General features: G+C 50.1%; 1 protein-coding gene across 9 annotated transcripts in view; it reads left to right on the top strand.

The window, feature by feature from the left end:
- HORMAD1 (HORMA domain containing 1) overlaps nt 1-19141 on the top strand; it is a 920105-nt gene that overhangs the window by 202129 nt on the left and 698835 nt on the right. For 8 of the 9 annotated variants that reach the window (XM_078670957.1, XM_078670959.1, XM_078670955.1 and 5 more), the window contains one exon: nt 10509-10545. The exons of the other annotated variant lie outside the window; for it this stretch is intronic. In XM_078670957.1, the coding sequence (XP_078527083.1) occupies nt 10509-10545 (37 nt within the window). The remainder of the gene's footprint in view (nt 1-10508; nt 10546-19141) is intronic. 9 annotated transcript variants of the gene reach the window in all.

Genomic DNA, 19141 nt, shown 5'->3' with positions numbered 1-19141 from the left:
AGGGCCTGCAACGTCGTTTCTCTTCCAGGGGATACTCATTAATAGTCATAAGCACTGAATTATCTCCGCCCATGAGCGGGAACCCGGAACACTTAACAATATACATATATATGTGTAAATATATCAAAAAGTACATAGTACTAAACTAATTATACACATATACATGTATAATAACCATAATATGCAGCCTAACATATATACATAGGCTAATAAAGCCAACATTACACACGTTCTGAAGCATGAAAATATGCTGTATATAAATGCAATAAACAGGCATGAGCCCAAAATGCATTTCATAACCATGAAAAAACTTTTATTTTCATCAAAGAACCTGTTGTAAACAGTTATTAGCCTAAAAGGCTGCATATGAAAAATTGTCTGTGTGCAGAAAATCAGACTGGCACCCTGCCTTTAAGGCCCCAGAGAATCTGCACACTTTGCCTTTAAGGCCTCTAGGAGAACTCTGTTCCCATCATGCACCACAGGTGACAGTTAGGTCAGTTCTTTTTTCCGGCTTGTTCTGTGAGGAACCTGGAACTTGAGCTCTGCTCATTTGTAGTATTTTTCTGTCAGAAGTTGGTTTTTCTTACCTTTTTTTGGCAAAAGATTGTTTTGGTGGTGTTTAATATATTGTTCTGACTAACTGTTGGTGATTTCTTAGTCAGAATGCCACCTTTATTTTTACAAATGTCCTTCCTGTGGGAAGAAAATGTCAAAAACGGATCCACAGTCTGTTTGTGTGGTGTGTCTTCCAGCTTCTCATAAGGTGGAAGATTGTTATCACTGCCTCAACCTTTCTAGTAGAACTTTAAGAGAAAGAGAGAAAATGAAGTTGCTGGGCCTTCTGGAGAGAGAAAACCGTGGTGAGAAGAGTTCCAAGGGCTTATTATCATCTGCTAAGCCATCTTCTTATCCTAAACGTCGAAGATCGGCGTCTCCAGAAGGTAGAACTAAGAAAAATCGACTCCAGGGAGCGTCGCCGTCAAAAAAGGTGCGGTCGACGTCGAGATCCAGATCGCCGTCAGCATTGTCAGCGTCGAAGAGGGCTCCGTCGACGTCGAGAACTTCGCCGGTGAGGCAAGGTTCAGCGTCTCGACATTCGCCATCGAAATCCTTCTCGACGTCGAGACATCTGGTGTCGGTTGCGGTAAAGACGACGTCGGGGGCGCCACGTTCGACGTCGAAGACTCGTGAGAAATCGACGTCGAGGGAAGAGAGGCGCCCGACGTCGAAGGATGGTGTGTCGACGTCGAAGGATGGTGTTTCGACGTCGAAGAAAGTGTCGACGTCGAAGGATAGACCGAGGTCAAAAGAGAGACTTACGTCGTCGTCGAAGAAGAGGTCGACGTTGAGAGAAAGGACGGCGTCAAAGGATTCGATGTCGAGACCTAAAAAGAGAAGATCAAGGTCTCCATCGCGACATAAGTCGATGTCGAAGCTTGCTTCGGGCTCGAAGCATGGAGTGTCTAGGTCTCCCCCACCTGAACACAGGTCGGCGTCAAGACTATCAAGACCGGCCTCTCGGACCTCAATTAGGTCTTTGTCGAGGTCAGACATCAGTCCAGAACATATGTCTTCTCCGCGAGACCAGCAAGACGACAGGTCTGCGGTGGAGCAAGAGATAGTGCACCAGGACTCTTCTGTGGTGGCTCATTCGGGCTCAACCTCAGGGCAGGTGTCGGATGACAGACAATTGGTGCCCAGACAACGGACTCCATCTGGCTCATTGGTTTCTGAGCACAGTGTAGTTTCCAGAGCCTCCAAGTCTTCCACAGGACTGAATATTGTGCAGGTGTCACCTGAGGCTTCACCTGAGCGTGTAGGGCGGCCTATTAACTTGTCACCGAGGTGGCTGGAAAGCCTGAGACATTGGAAGATGCGTCCAGATGCCGGACTGATGGGGATGAGGGCTCCGGTCCCTCAGACGGAGCTTCATCGAAGGTCACGCTCGAGGTCCTTAGTGAGAGAGAAATCACGTTCAAGGGAACGAAGGAGGCAGCGATCGGCAACTCCTAGGTGGAGTAGAACTCCTTCACCATCTTCTACGTCATCTAAGTCTTCTTTAAGATCTTCATATAGAGACTATTCGCCCACTATTTCATCTGCTCCTCCGTCCAGAGTGTCTCCAGTGGATGATTTGGGCACATTTAATGATGTGTTGTGTCGTGGGGCGAATAAGTTCAAGATCAAGATGGCAGTTCCCCAAATAGCAACGTCAGTCATCTTTGAAACCCTGCATCACAAGACGACTGGTAGGCCTCTTCTGCCATTAGTGCCCGGGTTGATAGAACCAGCAATGAGAACATTCTTAACTCCGGCCACAGTGGGTTCAGGTCCTTCTAGGATTGCAAAGAAGTACAGGGCTCCAGCAGAAGATCATTTGTTTTTGCGTTCTGACCCTCCTCCAGATTCACTTATTGTGGCGGCAGTCAGAAAAGCACATTCTGCAGCATCTACCTCTTCTGCTCCACCTGAAAAGGATAGTAAGAGTATTGATTCCTTGGGGAGAAGAATGTGCAACACCTCAGGTTCGGTCATGAGAGTGGCCAGTGCGTCAGCCTTATTGGGCCGCTATGATCGTCTGCTCTGGGACTCAGTGGCTCGTTTTGCAGATAAACTCCCTAAGGAGGATCAGAAAGACTTCCTGGAAATAGTGGAAGAAGGAGGATTGGTGGCTAACCAGAGTATTAGTGCGGCTGCTGATGCGGCGGATCTGTCAGCTCATGGTTATGCACATGGTGTTTGTGCTAGACGTACGGCTTGGCTTCGCCTTACGGGGCTAAAGCCGGAGGCTCAGAGGAAAATGGTAAATTTACCTTTTAATGGTTCGACTCTGTTTGGATCTCACGCCGACGACGAAATGTCTAAAATGAAAGTGGAGTTGGACACTCTGAAGGCCGTCGGTCTTGAAAAGAAAAAAGAATTTAGACGTCGGGGTAATTTTCGTCCCTTTGACAAAAGATCTTTTCAGCAGAGGGGCCAACAGACGAATTGGTCCTCGCAAAATCAAGGCCAGAATCAACAGAGGTCGCAATTCCAACAGCGGCGACCTGGACGAGGCAGAGGCAATGGAAGCAGGCAGCAATCATCTGCTACCAAGCAGCCTCAAAAACAATGAACGGATGCTTCCTCCACAACCGTGTGCCACTCCGGTTGGAGGAAGTATTGTGTGGTATCTGGACGAGTGGAAGCAGATCACAAAGGACAGATGGGTGCTGAGTATCATTCAGAGCGGGTACCTTTTGAGATTCAAGAAGCCACCTCCTGTCATACGTCCTCTAAAGATGGTTCAGTGGAATATAAAGCGATTGCATCAGGAAGCGAACGTCCTTCTGAAGAAGAACGCCATAGAACCAGTACCATCTCAGCAAAGATGTCAAGGCCTGTACTCTCGATTTTTTCTCGTAAAGAAAAAAAGTCCAGCTACGGAGTTCAGACCCATTCTGGATTTGAGACGATTGAACAAATTCATTCGGAAGGAGAGATTTCGAATGCTGGCTCTTCATCAGATCTTCCCTCAATTACACCAAGGGGATTGGATGTGCTCCATCGATCTGAAAGATGCTTACTTTCATATTCCGGTATCCAGAAAACAACGCAAGTTCCTCAGGTTCCAAGTAGGGGCTCATCATTACCAGTACTCAGTACTCCCTTTTGGCCTGAGATCAGCTCCCAGAACATTTTCAAAATGTATGGCGGTAGTTGCGGCTTGTCTTCGAAAGAGACGGATTTTCATATATCCGTACTTAGACGACTGGCTTCTGAAGAGTTCATCCCCATCGCTACCAGTACTCAGTACTCCCTTTTGGCCTGAGATCAGCTCCCAGAACATTTTCAAAATGTATGGCGGTAGTTGCGGCTTGTCTTCGAAAGAGACGGATTTTCATATATCCGTACTTAGACGACTGGCTTCTGAAGAGTTCATCCCCATCGCTACTAGAAGAGCATCTATCGATATGCCTCCAACTCATGTGTAAGTTGGGTCTGCAAGTCAACTACAAGAAGTCCATAATGAATCCCACCCAGAAGATCCACTACCTGGGTGCACAACTGGACACAGAAAAAGAAAACGTGTGTCCTTCGGAGGAGAGATGGTCATCTATCAAGGCGAAGTGCGTGCTTCTCCTCCAGTATGCACGTCCGACAGTTCGGCAAGTATCCTCTCTCCTGGGGTCCATGGCATCGTGCATATTCGTCGTGCCAAACGCACGTTTGCAGATGCGTCCTCTGCAGCAGTGTCTGGAAGACCAGCGGAAACAGAGGACGGGATGCTGGGAGGATCGAATTCATCTCCAACAGTCGGCAAGAGATTCCATTCGGTGGTGGATGAAGAAGGCACACTTAATGAAGGGAGTTCCTTTTCACCAGGACCCACCAACGCAGACTCTAATTACAGATGCCTCTCTCCAAGGTTGGGGGGCACATATGGGCCCTCTACAGGTACAAGGGCTATGGTCAGACTTCGAGAAAGGATATCACATCAATCTACTCGAACTCAGAGCGGTCCATCTTGCTCTCAAGTCCCTGGCTCCATCTCTACAGACTCGGTCCCTCCTGGTGCAAACAGACAATACAACTACCATGTATTACCTAAACAAGCAGGGGGGTACCAGATCCAGGACTCTGTCCATAGAAGCCCAGACCATCTGGCATTGGTTACTTGCACGAAACCTGTCCATAACAGCAGTTCACCTACCAGGGAGTCTCAACTCAGAGGCGGACGGCCTCAGCAGAGACTTCGTCGAAGCGCACGACTGGGTTCTCAACAAAGACGTCGCGCACAGCATTTTCCAGGCTTGGGGAACACCAGACATCGATCTGTTCGCAGACGCGGCAAACACAAAATGCCCCGTCTTCGCGTCCAGGTTCTCCCAGAAAGGGTCTCAAGGGAATGCCCTTTTGATAGACTGGTGTCAAAATTTGCTGTACGCCTTTCCACCGACACCGTTGATACCAGCAGTGATCAACCGGATGTACAAGACCGACTCCAGAATGATACTGATTTGCCCGGAGTGGCCACGCCAGTGGTGGTTCCCAGATCTCCTCCAGTTGTCAATCAGGCCACACAGGAGATTGCCTTGTCGCCCGGATCTTCTGTCCAAACAGGAGGGGCGAGTGTTTCATCCCAATCTGCCCTCCCTGCGCTTGGCAGCATGGCTCCTGAAGTCATCCAGTACGGGCATTTACAGCTGAATCCGGAATGTATGAACATTCTTAAGGAGGCAAAGCGGCCTTCTACAAGACAATCCTACGGATTTAAGTGGAAACGCTTTTACCTTTGGTGTCAGAGTAAAGGTCTTGACCCTATTCATGGTCAAGAACAGGTGATCTTGCCTTATCTTCTTTACCTTGCTGAGTCTGGTTTGCAGTTTAGTTCTATCAAAGTCCATCTTGCTGCAATAACTGCTTATAGAAAATCGCCAACACAGATATCGTTTTTTCGGATGCCTGTGGTGAAGGATTTTCTAGAGGGGTTAAGGAAGGTGTTTCCTCCAGTCAGGTCTCCTTCTCCACCTTGGGAGCTTAATGTGGTGTTGACTAAGTTGATGGGTCCACCCTTTGAGCCCATACATAAAGCGTCTTTGCAACACTTATCTTGGAAAGTAGCATTCCTGGTGGCCATCACTTCTGCTCGTAGAGTGAGCGAAATTCAGGCTCTGTGTTGCAAGGAACCGTACATAGTTTTTCATGGAAACCGAGTGGTGCTCAGGACTCATCCTGCTTTTCTGCCTAAGGTGGTGTCGGATTTTCATATTAACCAATCCATAACATTGCCTACTTTCTTTCCAAACCCTTCGAGTCCGGCTGAGCGGACTTTGCATTCATTAGATCTAAAGAGGGTTTTGAAATTTTACTTAGATAAAACGAAGTCGTTGAGACACACGGACCGTTTGTTTGTGATCTATGGTCCTACAAATACTGGTTTGGCAGCATCCAAGAGATTCATTTCTAGATGGATAGTGTCATGTATCTTACTGGCTTATCAGCTAGCCCACAAGTCTTTATCAGGTAGACCTAGGGCTCATTCTACGAGAGGGAAAGCTTCTACCACAGCTCTCCTTAGGAATGTGGCTATGTCAGAGATATGTAAAGCAGCTACTTGGCGTTCAGTGCATACGTTTACATGCCATTACTGCTTGGATTCTGATGCGCAGACTGATGCACAAGTGGGACAAGCATCACTCAGAAATTTGTTTGCTGTTTCTAGTTAAACACTGTATTTTTAAAAGTGCAGCTATGCATTTATCTGTTCGCCCGCTTCTAGTGGGTATGAGCTTGCTACTCTATTGAGTGCTTATGACTATTAATGAGTATCCCCTGGAAGAGAAGGATTAGTTACTTACCTGTAATCCTAGTTCTCTTCCAGGGGTATACTCATTAAAGTCATAACCACCCTCCCGCCTCCCCGGGCGAGCAGTAGCATTTTTTCAATATGTATTATGAAGTTTTTAAGTGCAGATTCCTGCTAATAGTTTACTGTACCGTACAAAAGAACTGACCTAACTGTCACCTGTGGTGCATGATGGGAACAGAGTTCTCCTAGAGGCCTTAAAGGCAAAGTGTGCAGATTCTCTGGGGCCTTAAAGGCAGGGTGCCAGTCTGATTTTCTGTACACAGACAATTTTTCATATGCAGCCTTTTAGGCTAATAACTGTTCACAACAGGTTCTTTGATGAAAATAAAAGTTTTTTCATGGTTATGAAATGCATTTTGGGCTCATGCCTGTTTATTGCATTTATATACAGCATATTTTCATGCTTCAGAACGTGTGTAATGTTGGCTTTATCAGCATATTATGGTTAGTATACATGTATATGTGTATAATTAGTTTAGTACTATGTACTTTTTGATATATTTACACATATATATGTATATTGTTATGTGTTCCGGGTTCCCGCTCATGGGCGGAGATAATTCAGTGCTTATGACTTTAATGAGTATACCCCTGGAAGAGAACTAGGATTACAGGTAAGTAACTAATCCTTGTGGTAGACCCCCCGACTTCAGTGCTTCCTGATACATTACCTGTAAACGTGGGGCTAGCAAATCAATATAGGCCCCGTAGGCCATCTGTCCCAGGGGTTTTAGTACGTGGGAGTGCAGTCATGGCCTGACGTATCTCCGCAATGGAGATAGGGCGCGCTAGTTCTTTACTCTGTTGTTCCTTAAGCCTCAGTATATTTAGCCCCTCCATGAACTCTTCAAATTCTGGTTCAGATAGTGGTGGATGTGGGCCATACAGTGTTGCATAATAATCCCTGAAGGCATTAATAATGTCTAGTTGTGTCTCAACATGTGCTCCCTCTTTATCAAGAACCTCCATAATAGGCACCGGTACCGGGTCGTCCCGAACCATCCGGGCTAGTAGGGGTCCCGACCTCTCCGCCTGCGCATGCTGTCTGCTCGTGTATTCTCTATAGTCCAGCACCCTCAGCTCTTCCAGCAATTCAGCGTGCTGTATGTGCGCCTGCTGTAGTGGTGTAAAGGGTATGTTCGTACCTGCAGCTTCGTTTTCAAGCAGTGCCAGACGCCCCTCTATGTCTCGAAGCCTGTCCATCACAATATGTCTCATGCCCACTTTAGTGCTCATTGCTTCCCCTCTGATGTACACCTTGAAGGCGTCCCACTCTATTTGTCTTGAGCTCGCTGTGCCTGCATTTGAGTGAAAATAATTCGTGATTGCGTCAGCTATGGATGTTCGGAATACCGGGTCCTCCAGCAGCTCCGGCTGGATTCGCCATGTCGGGATAGGTGTCGGGCCTTCCCCCACTGTAGTGTAACCTCTACCGGATTGTGATCCGAAAGAGTCTTGCCCATATGCTCCGCTAGTTCTATTGCCCCAAGTGGTGGTGTAGTACAGAAGACGTGATCAATTCTGATGTGCAGTCTATGGGGTGGGGAGTAGAGTGTGTATTCCCTATTCCTCAGATGTTTGCAGCGCCAAGCATCCACCAAGTCCCACCCCTCCGACCACCTCGCAAGCGCTTCTGCCTGCCTTCTGCTCTCAGTGTTGTGCATAGGTGGGTGCGATCTGTCTATAGAAACGTCCAACACTGCATTGAAGTCCCCGCTTATAATCCAACGGTAATCAATCCAATCCGCCAAAACCCCATTTATTACAGTCAGAAAGTCTGATTGGCCCGTGTTCGGGGCATAAACACTACCAATTACCACGGGGGAGCCATCCAGCAACCCGTACACAAATGCATATCTGCCGTTTTTGTCCAACCTCTCCTCCAACAACTTAAACGGTACTGAGTTCCTGATCCATACCGCCGCCCCTCTAGAGAATACAGAGTAAGAGGTAGCAAACAGCTGTCTCTTCCATTTCTTAAGGAGTTTTGTACCCTCTGCACTGTTCAGGTGGGTTTCCTGGAGGCAGGCTATCATTACGTTCCTCCTGTTGAGCTGTGCTAAAATCCTGTGCCTCTTATGTATTGACCCCATACCCCGGACATTCCAGGTGCACAGTTTGTATTTGTTAAGCGTCCCCATTGCGGTCTGCGGGAATTACATGTGTTGGGCGCCAGACCAGTACTTAAGTGTTTTGGAAAGCCGGTAACTGTAGTGCCTGAACTATTCGCAACCCCTTAACATCAAGGTCCCCAAGTGTAACCTCTTGAGGTCCAAACAGTAGTGCCCAACAGGGGCTCCTGGAGTCCCCTATAGTGTAGAAACTGTCCCCTGCTTAGGCCAAATGCCTCAGTGGCTCTCTCAAAGGATACGAAGGAGTCATCCGGATAAAGGTCTGCCAAAGTCTCACAGCCTCCATCCCTCCACTCCCGGAAGGACACACTTTTCTCCATCAGCAACACTGGGGCTAATATCCACAGCGGCATCTCTCTATGAAAGGGGGCCCGTTTCAAGATTTTTTCTACAAATCGCTGCCAGATTCCCGCCGTGTGGCGTACTACATAGGGTACTTAATAGATATCTTTGATTTTTTTCTTGAAAGAAATCAGCTAATTCATTGCACATCTCCTGAGGCGACGAATGGTTCAGCTTTGCATTGGGTGGCTACAATTGTTGATGACTTCAAATAGCTCTTTCGTTGTGTTTTTCGAGCTTTCTACAATCTGAGAGTAATAGGTTGCTTTCTTTGAAAATTGCCCTTTTATAATCTCAAATGGATTTTTTGTATACCACTTTATCATCCTCTAGATTTTGTTTCCTCCATATCTGTTCTAGCCATCTTGATTTCTGCCCCAGAAACCCCACCGACTTCATTGAGGATTCCAGCAATGCAGAACTACAATTACAAGTAAGTAACATTTCCTTCTGCATCCTTGAATCCTCATTGATAGTCATAAACTTAGAATATTTCCCCCAGTGTGTGGGGATATTCAACATTTGATACAGAATTATAACAATGCAGAGCTGGAATTAGAGGTAAGTAAAATTGCCCTTCTTGAGTTCAGTAACAATCTTTTTGCTGGAAACTATTCTTGCAGACTCCTCTCTGATCCGGCCACTTCCTCATTCTGAAGGAGGGTCATAGTTTCTGATACAAATAAAGATCCAGCATAGATTTTTACACTGCACATCCACATTTGATCTTTTGCTAATCCTCAGCTCTGCTTCTAAGGGTTCAGATGAAAAAAGTCAGAGGAACTCATGTTAGTGTGCCGAGATGGCACTGTTTTGCTACAGTGATTTGACACCTCACTGCTTTGTGTGCTAACACAGAGCTAGCGCCACTTGCCAGTGGAGAGCTGTAACAAAAGTTTTCAGAAGCAGTCTGGCACCTGGGGTTATGCAAAAGATGAGGAATCTGCAGATAGATTATTCCCAGGAAGATTCTTATTAAAGTTAAGTAACTATTTCATCTACGTCACAGGTTACTTTTTAAAGTCATTGGAAGTTCAAATGTTGCTGGGTTCCATGGTATTCTTCCAAGGATCAATGGAGTAACTGTCAGTACAAGGCATTATGAGATTTGGAATCCTGTGTATTCATAAAGGATCAGTTTTTTCAGCCTGTCAATGATCGCTACCTGTGCTTCTCTCCATTGTGTACTTGTTTTGTCTCATTTTCCCTCATCAGCAAAATTGTAGTTTCAGGCTGTAGTGTGGATTGGTGTACGTTGCTTGTTGTAAGTGGAACATTTGAAAAATGGTTGGATAAATGTGGCAGCTGTTTGATGAAAGGCCACAGATGTACCATTTAACTTAAGGTGTATGAACTGCAGAATTGTTGTGTGCATGCAGGCAGTAGCATACTTCTGTGTATGACTTTTATGAAGATTCCTTTGATGTAGAAATAGAATTAAATGTAGGTATCCTTTCCTTTTAAGATATGCTATAAATTAAATGTTCAGTAATATTAGTTTGTTCCTTATATGGATGAGTACTTTCAAATATTTGTATTGTACTTAATTTCATGCATACTTGCTTATAAATTACTGTGTTAGCTTGCTAACATGCATTATGTTAGTAAGGAAGTGATTTGATTGAGAATAACTTAGACAAACATTCTTATACCAGGTAAAATACTATTGGTTGTTTCAGGATGCTTGGATGCTACGATGCTTTGCAGAAGAAATATGTAAGTCAAACTATTATAAACAAGTAGAAAGATTGCATTTTATGTTTAATGGCTAACAAATCCCATGTTTATGTCACCATTACTGAGTACCACTAATTGATAATAATGTTAAAACTCAGGAGTTATCTACATAGCAATGCTCTGCTAAAAAATATTACCTAAATCAAAGAAATCATTACAATGGTGGTAAAAACACAGATCTTATTGTTACGACGTGTCCCTGCAAAATTAAGGAGGACCTTCAACACTGGTTTTGTCTCTCCCACAGAAATAAGCTTGTATTCAAAACTGATGGAATTCATATCTGTCCAACTTGCTCTGGAAGCCTTTCTTGTGCTAATTCCGATAGGCGAGTTGACAGCAGTACACCAGGGAAACAGGGAACAGATGGATGAGGTATCAGTCTCTGTCCAGTGACATACTGTCGGCTTGAAAATGGGTTCCTCAGCATTATATCAGTTTCAACCAACCATGTCAAGATTAATGACACCACCAAAGGCGGAATCAAGATCTCCACAAGCCTTGTGAAGTCCTATGAGTCAATGGGACTATTTTTCAGAGGTCCTGCTCGCAGAAGAGCATAGAGAAATACTATCCAATACCATGGGCCTGTTTTGGACCTTGCTTGATGATCAAGTGCCCACTCAGAGAAACCGCACCAATACCTCAGTGAACACCATTTACATATTGAGACTCCTTGGAATGTTACATTTTGGACTTCTGATATTTAGGGTGTCAAAATTGAAGAAATCAGCACACCAGCATAGCGTGTAATATCATTTTTAGGTCTCGCCTAGCGACACAGCTCATGCGGTGCTCGCCTTGGCGAGACCTATTGTCGACGGTTTGGTGGGCAAAGGGGGACAGCCGATGTGCACGCTCACGGCGTCTCTATCAGCTTGCCCCCGGACAGCAGATGGGCACGCGCAGGCCGTCTCTTCACTTTCGAGCGCTCCCACCGAGGGCTTTCACTTTTGCGCGCTCGAGCTCACGGCGTCTCTATCAGCTTGCCCCGACAGCAGATGGGCACGCGCACAGCTTCACTTTCGAACACTCCCACCACGCGCTTTCACTTTAAGCTTTTTCACCTGGCGCCTGGCTGCACCTCCCGGGATGAGCCATGGGGTTTTGCAGCGCCTGGTGCGCGCTTGTCTTCCTCTGCAGCATGCAGCTGGTAAGTGACACCCCCATGCTATCCCTCGCTGTGTTTGAAAGTATGCCCTTTGAACAGGGAGCCGGAAAAACAGGTACATCTTGCTGCAAACTGCATGTTTTAATACGCAGCTTTCCTAAAGTTACATCATGTACCTCTACCTTCCCAATTCACAAAGCACTTCTCCGTGGCCACTCGAGTATGCTGAAAATGTTAGCTTTACTCAAATACGTCCCCTCTCTCACATGCACTATTTTACTAAGAGGTGTGGCGCCGCGGCTAGGGCGACTGACTCTGGAATTTGGGGATCACGGTTCGATCCCCGGCACCAGCGGCAGATTAGCCCAACACCATGTGACTCTGGGCAATAGCTTGCTTAATCTTCCCGCCGTCCCCCAGCGCCTAGAGACCCTTACGGGTGATTGTGCACTTTACAAATGTGGATTATTATTATATTATCTGAAAGAAACACGTTAGTTAGATTCCTTACCTTAGAATTACCCCCAGGCGTCAGACTGGATCCGGAAAATTATGCGTAGCAGTACCCTTGCACGTCAGTAGGCTTCGTCTGCGGCTCCGCGTCCGTCGTTGGCGCTGGGATGACGTCGTCGGAGTACTTAGATGCCGCCTTTGCGCGCTGACGTCAGTTCTTCTTTTTTCCTCGCCAGCAAGCGCAGGTCCGGTGAAAGCAGTACCTTAGTCATTTTTTGACTAAACTTTTTTGATCTCTTCTCGAGTCGTTTCGACTCTACGGTGTCGGTAGGGATGCCCGGTTTCAAGCACTGTTCCAGCTGCAACCGACTGATGTCGGTCACCGATCCCCATCGCCGGTGTCTGTATTGCCTTGGGGTCGACCATGATGACCGGTCGTGCCCCGACTGCCGGGCTTTGACGTTGAAGGCTAGGCGGGAGCGGTCCCGTAAGTGCCTCGAGCTCCGGCAGTCGGCCCCGCGCCGTTCGAGGTCCCGGTCCAGGAGGGGGTCGAGGGACCAGTCGCGGGGCCACAGTCATCGAAGCTCGACGAGTCGACACCATTCGTCGGGCTCCAAGTCCTCAGGTAAGAGGCACAAGAAGTCGAAGAGACAACATCGCTCTTCCGACTCGCCCTGACGCTCGTGCGATGCGGCCGGGGGTTCGGGCGACACCGGCTCCGCTGGAGCCGCAGGCGCCGCAGCCAGCTCCACACCCGCCGGGCCCTGGGCTGAACGCGACGCCGGAGGAGATCGAGGCCTTCCTCATGGCCATGAGGTCCCTCCCTCCTCCGTCGGGTCCCGCGGAAGCGCCTCCCGGTCCCGCAGCCCCGACTGGGAGTCCTAGCGGGCCGGGTGCTTCGGCCCCGGCGCCGTCGGCGACTTCAGTCCCAACGCCGCAGGCCCCTGCCGGATCCGGGTCGCCGCTGGTCGACTTTACGACCCCGCCGGCGTTGACTCCGATGGTGTCGCTCCCGGCGCCGTCTCCGCACTACGCCGTCCCCGATCCCTCCCTCGGTCCGGATCCGGAGTCGGATCGGCGTCGTCTGACGCCACATTCGACGTCGGCCAAAGTACCTTACTTCTTTGATCCGGCTCCATCCTTTGAACCTGACTGTCAGGAGATGGAGGACGAGGGGGGTTGGGAGGGATCTGAGGACCCTCTGACATGGGAGTGTTAATCCTATCAGGACTGGGTGGAGGATCTAGGGGAGGCCAGTGATCTCGATACATCATCGTAGGGGGCTGCTTATAGTGTGGTGCTGATGCGGGCAGCCAAGGCCCTGGCGCTTACGCTCCCTGGCGCTACCGTGAGGTCTAACATCCTCAGTGAGGTCCTTAGACCGTAGACAGGCTCCCCGGACCCATTGCTGCCTTTTAATGAGGCTCTCATGGACGTCCTGTCGGGCACCTGGTCCAGGCCCGCTACAGGTCCCCCTGTAGATAGGCACGTTGCAAGGCGCCACCGCCTTGCTGCGGGCGACCCTAGTTTTCTCTCCACCCACCCCACCCCCGAGAGCCTGGTAATCCAGGCCTCTACCTCCCAATCTGCATTCCCGACTGTACCCCCAGATCGGGAATCCAAGAGCTATGAACAGTTTGGGAAGAAGCTGTTCTCGTCCCTTAGCTGCTGACTGCGGTCAGTCAACACCGCTTGCCTCTTGGGCTGTTATACCCACTCTCTGTGGGATACGGTGGCGGACGTGCTGCCAGAGTGCCCGGAGGGGGCCCGGGCGAAACTCGCTCAAGCCCTCGCAGAGGGAAGAGATGCGGTGTGTTATTCCATTCGATGTGGACTGGATACCACAGACTCGCTGGGCAGGGCGATGCCGACGACAGTGGCGGTTCGCCGCCACGCCTGGCTGAGGTCTGCCAATTTCTCGCCCGATGTCCAGAACACCCTCATGGACATGCCGTTTGATGGCAGCCACCTCTTTTGTGGCAATCAGATCATGCGCTTGAACGTTTCAAGGACTCCAGGGCTACGGCCAAGTACTTGGGGCTCTCGGGCCCACGTCAGCAGCAGACTGCCTTTCGCTCCTTTCGTGGCCAAGGAAGGGGCGCCCCCACACGTTCTGCCAGCCACTGGACGCAGACTAACATTCAGCATGGTGGCGGACGTGGTAACCGCCGTGGTGGTGCCCGCGGACAGCGGCGAGGCCAGTCCACATCCACCCCTGTAGCATCCGCCTCAAAGCCCTCCTAGTCCAAGCTTTCAGGCCCATTTAACGCCAGTGGGGGCAGGGTCCGCCATCACCTCCTTATCTGGCGCAACATCACATCGGACAGGTGAGTGCTGCAGATCGTCCGAAGGGGCTACTCCCTCCCTTTCGAGGTGATCCCTCCAGCCATGCCACCGCAATACCACCGCGTGTCGGGGGATTACTTGAATCTTCTGCGGGAGAAAGTTGCAGCCCTCTTGGCCAAGGGGGCCATCGAGCGCGTTCCTGGGCCAGAAGTAGGGTGTGGCTGCTATTCCCACTACTTTTCGGTTCCCAAGAAGGGCAAAGGGGGCCTACACCCTATCTTTGACCTCCGGAACGTCAACGGCTTCCTCCCGAAGAAGTTCAAGATGCTGACGTTGGCTCAGGTCTTGGCTGCCCTACCCCCGGGAGACTGGATGGTAGCGTTGGACTTGCAGGATGCGTATTTCCACATCCCCGCCCTGCCGGCCCACCGGCGCTACCTGCGGTTCACGGTATGCCACGAGCACCTTCAGTTTACCGTGCTCCCCTTCGGCCTTACCAGCGCCCCTCGGGTATTCACGAAAGTGATGGCGGTGATCGCAGCTCATCTGCGTAGGTTAGGGGTTTCAGTCTTCCCCTACCTCGACGACTGGTTGTTGAAGGCGGGCTCACCCCAGACAGTCGTCAGCCACCTCCAGACTACGGCCGACCTTCTGCACCAGCTGGGGTTTCCCATCAATGTGCCGAAGTCGCACCTGTGTCCCTCTCAGAAGCTCCTCTTCATCGGAGCGGTTCTAGGCTCGGCGCAGTTTCGGGTTTATCCTCCCCAACAGCGGGTTCGGGATATTCAGGCTCTGATTCCGATTTTTCAGCCGTTATCCCAAGTCTTGGTCAGGTTGACGCTGCGGCTTCTGGGGCTGATGGCCTCCTGCATCCTTCTGGTGCATCACGCCAGGTGGCGGATGCGGGCTCTGCAGTGGGACCTGAAGTTTCAGTGGGCCCAGCATCAGGGTAATTTGTCCGACCATGTCTTGATCTCGGAGGGCACTGCAAGACAGTTGCAGTAGTGGCTCACGGACCGCGATTGGGCCGGCGGCAGATCCCTCTCCCTTCCCCAGCCGGAACACGTAGTTGTGACAGACTCGTCCCTCCTGGGCTGGGGGGGGCCACATGGGAGAGGCTGAGATCAGAGGCCTCTGGTCTCCGGCAGAGTCCCGGCTCCACATCAACCTGCTGGAGTTGCGGGCGATCCGTCTTGCACTGAAGGCATTCCTTCCCTCTGTCCGGGGAAGTTTAGTGCAGGTGTTCACGGACAACACCACCGCCATGTGGTATTGCAACAAACAGGGCGGGTGGGGTCATGGACCCTTTGCCAGGAGGCTCTGCGCCTCTGGCAATGACTGGAACATCAGGGCATGTCCCTGGTGGTTCAACACCTGGCAGGTTCTCTGAACGCCAGGGCGGACGAACTCAGCCGTCGGTGTATGATGGATCACGAATGGCGTCTGAACTCGGACGTGGCGGAAGGCCTCTTTCAGCAGTGGGAAAAGCCTTGGTTAGATCTATTCGCCACCGAAGAGAACGCGCAATGTCATCAGTTCTGCACGTTGGAATTTCCAAGGCGGCACTCGCTCAGAGACGCTTTTCGTCGCGAGTGGAGTTGCGGTCTGTTGGACGCCTTTCCGCCTATACCACTTCTGCCCAGAGTGCTGAAGAAGATCAGGCGCGACCGGGCCCAAGTTATTCTTGTGACTTCGGACTGGGCACGAAGATACTGGTATCCCGAGCTACTCAGCATGTCAGTCGATCCCCGGATTCGTCTGCCTCTACAGGAGGACCTTCTGTCGCAGCAGCAGGGGACGGTCCTCCACCCGAACCTGTCCAGTCTCCACCTCCATGCGCGGAGTTTGAGCGGCGACAGTGGAGGCCATTTGACTTGTCTCCTGAAGTCTGCGATGTGATTCTGTCAGCCAGGCGTCCCTCCTCAAAATCGGTATACGCCTGCAGGTGGAACAAATTTGTGGCATGGTGCACAGCAAAGGCTGTGGATCCTCTCTCTGCCCCTCTTTCTGAGGTTCTCCTCTTTCTCCTTTCTCTTGCCTAGCAGGGCTCTGCTCTGGGCACTATCAAGGGCTACCTCTCTGCCATTTCCGCCTTCTTAAGGCTACCTGATCAGCCCTCTCTTTTCAAGTCCCCGGTTGTAAATAGGTTCTTGAAGGGCATCACTCATATGTTTCCTCCTGTCCCTTTCGTGATGCCTCAGTGGGACTTGAACCTTGTTCTTACTTATTTGATGTGCGCTCCTTTCGAGCCACTTCACAACTGTCCTCTTCATCTTCTTACTCTTAAGACTGCCTTCCTGGTTGCCATCACCTCTGCCAGGAGAGTGAGTGAGCTCCAGGCTCTTTCTTCAAAACCTCCTTTCCTTTCTGTCCATCCGGACAAGGTTGTGTTGCGTACACGCCCCTCTTTCCTGCTCAAGGTAATCACAGCCTTCCACATCGGGCAGTCTATCACCTTGCCCACCTTCTTTCCGCCTCCGCATCCCTCGAAAGAGGAAGAGAGGCTCCACCGTCTGGATCCAAAACGTGCGCTCTTCTTCTATCTTGATCGCACACGCCAATTCCGGGTGGATGACCAACTCTATGTTGGTTACGTGGGCGCTAAGAAGGGTCGGGGGGGACACAAACGGACCATCTCTCGGTGGGTCGTGTTGTGAATCAAGGCCTGCTACTCTTTGGCTAAAAAGGAGCCTCCTGTTGGGCTGAGGGCCCATTCTACTCAGGCCACGGCGGCTACTACTGCCCTGGGTCGGGGAGTCCCCTTGCAGGACATTTGTCAGGCAGCTACGTGGGCCTCGCTGCACACGTTCGCACGACACTACTGCCTGGACAGCCAAGTCCGGAGAGATGGCTTATTTGGCTGTTCCGTTCTCCAGGACTTTCTGGTGTGATCTTTGTGAGAAGTTGGCCTGGTATATGATGTTCACTATTCTAGTGAACACCTTGCACCAGTCCAATCAACCCTTATGGTGATGGTTGTAAAGTCAACCTTATAGATCAGCTATCCTAGAGGTAGTGTGGACAGAACAGTCTTAGGCTAAAAGACTCTTGAGGGCGTGTAAAGCCAGCTGTTTTACCATATGTAACCCCTTGAATACCAAATGAAAGGACACCACACAGGATATATATAAAATATATATGTATTTATTCACTAACACACTCCTCTGAACTCTTTATGAGATCAGAGGCAAAAGCACATAACAAGTTACACTTAGAAATACTTTAAATAGCACAATTTACAGTTAGGCCCTAGGGGCGCGTAAAACCATATACTAAGTAAGTGGTATAAGAACCACGACTTAAGAAAGGAGAAGGCCTAGGGCCTAGGAAATCGCTGGGGCTACACTATCTGACCCTTAGGTTAGGAGTGGGAGGCCCACAGACGGCGTGTGCAGTGTCAGTACACTCACGCGAGAGTCAATAGAAAGTCAATGGGAACTTTAAAGGTAAGTAATCGAAGATTTAGGACACTTCCGGTCTAACTAGGAACTAACAAAACTAGACACTAGGATAGTCAATCCCTACAGGAGCACCGAAGTACTCGCGTTACCTCACCCACGGGCTGCGGGTGCATAGGTGTCAAAGTGTGTCGGGTTTTCTCGTTGATTCCTATGGAGCCTTGGAAGAAGATGCTGCAGGCGACCAGGAGGAAAATGTCCGGGTGGATCCAAGGGTGGATCTAGGATGAAGAGGACCTGAAAGCAGAGGGGACAGAGTCTGGGTCACTAGCCAGTTACCGGGTGGAACCAGGGAGGAACCAAACGTCGTTGAGGAGCAATCAGGTGCGGATGTGAAGCTTGTCGTTGCAGCCACGCGGTCCAGGAGGCTTTGAGGACGACCAGGTGCTGGAGAGGAGCTGTCCCAGGAAGGTTCTCGCAGATGGAGGGGTCGACTTCAAGATTAGAGCCAACAAGCCTAAGCAAAGGCAACCCACACAGGATACACAAGGAGCTTCTGGTGCAGACCAGGAGGGTCTGGGATACTTCACCTCTGCAGGGAAGCAAGTGCCAGTCTGGAGCAACCAGACCAGCGATGGATTTTCAAAGGAATCGTCGTCATAGGGCTACTAGCCAACTGGACAGCAACCGGGACAACGCGTCGAGCAGAACACAAGCAGAAGGGCCCCACGCAGATCTCGTGGAGTGTGGAGGGCTGGTCTTCGGTGCAAGTATAGCTCGGTGTCGGGGTGTCTCAGTCCCCAGTGCACAACTTCGAGGATGCCTCAGGAGCTGCGCTGTTAGCAAGTTGAAGACTTTCCAAGTTGCCTGGTTCCACGGATTCCGACGCCTTCCACGGAGCTCAGCTGGGCTGGAGTCGTGCAGTGGGGTCAGAGGAGTCCTGGAGTCGCGGTCTTATCAAGCTCTGCGCTCGAGTACCGGCGGGAACGGGGACAAAGCAAGCCGTCGAGTCACTGGATGGTGCCTGGTTTCCCAGGGTTGTCACTCCTTGGCCACAAGGGAGATTCTTCAGTCTTCAAGTCGGTTGAATGTCGAAGGGTCCAGAGTTTCGTTTCAAGTTTCAGTTCAGGATCAAATCTTAAGTCTCCTGTGTCAGCTCCTATCTTTATACTACAAAAGGGGGCTGGGTTACTCACTAGGTCCCTCCTATGGGTGGGACCAGGAAGGGGGTGGTTACACTGCCTTTCCTTTGTGCAGTTTCGTGCCAGAGCTGGGGCTGGAGTGCCCCAGCAACCGGTTTGAACTGGGGTATGCATGGAGCACCTAG

Source organism: Lissotriton helveticus, chromosome 12, assembly GCF_964261635.1.
Source record: "Lissotriton helveticus chromosome 12, aLisHel1.1, whole genome shotgun sequence".
NCBI lineage: Eukaryota > Metazoa > Chordata > Amphibia > Caudata > Salamandridae > Lissotriton > Lissotriton helveticus.
Note: the sequence above shows the minus strand (reverse complement) of the source record. Positions and strands in the feature narration are given on the sequence as shown.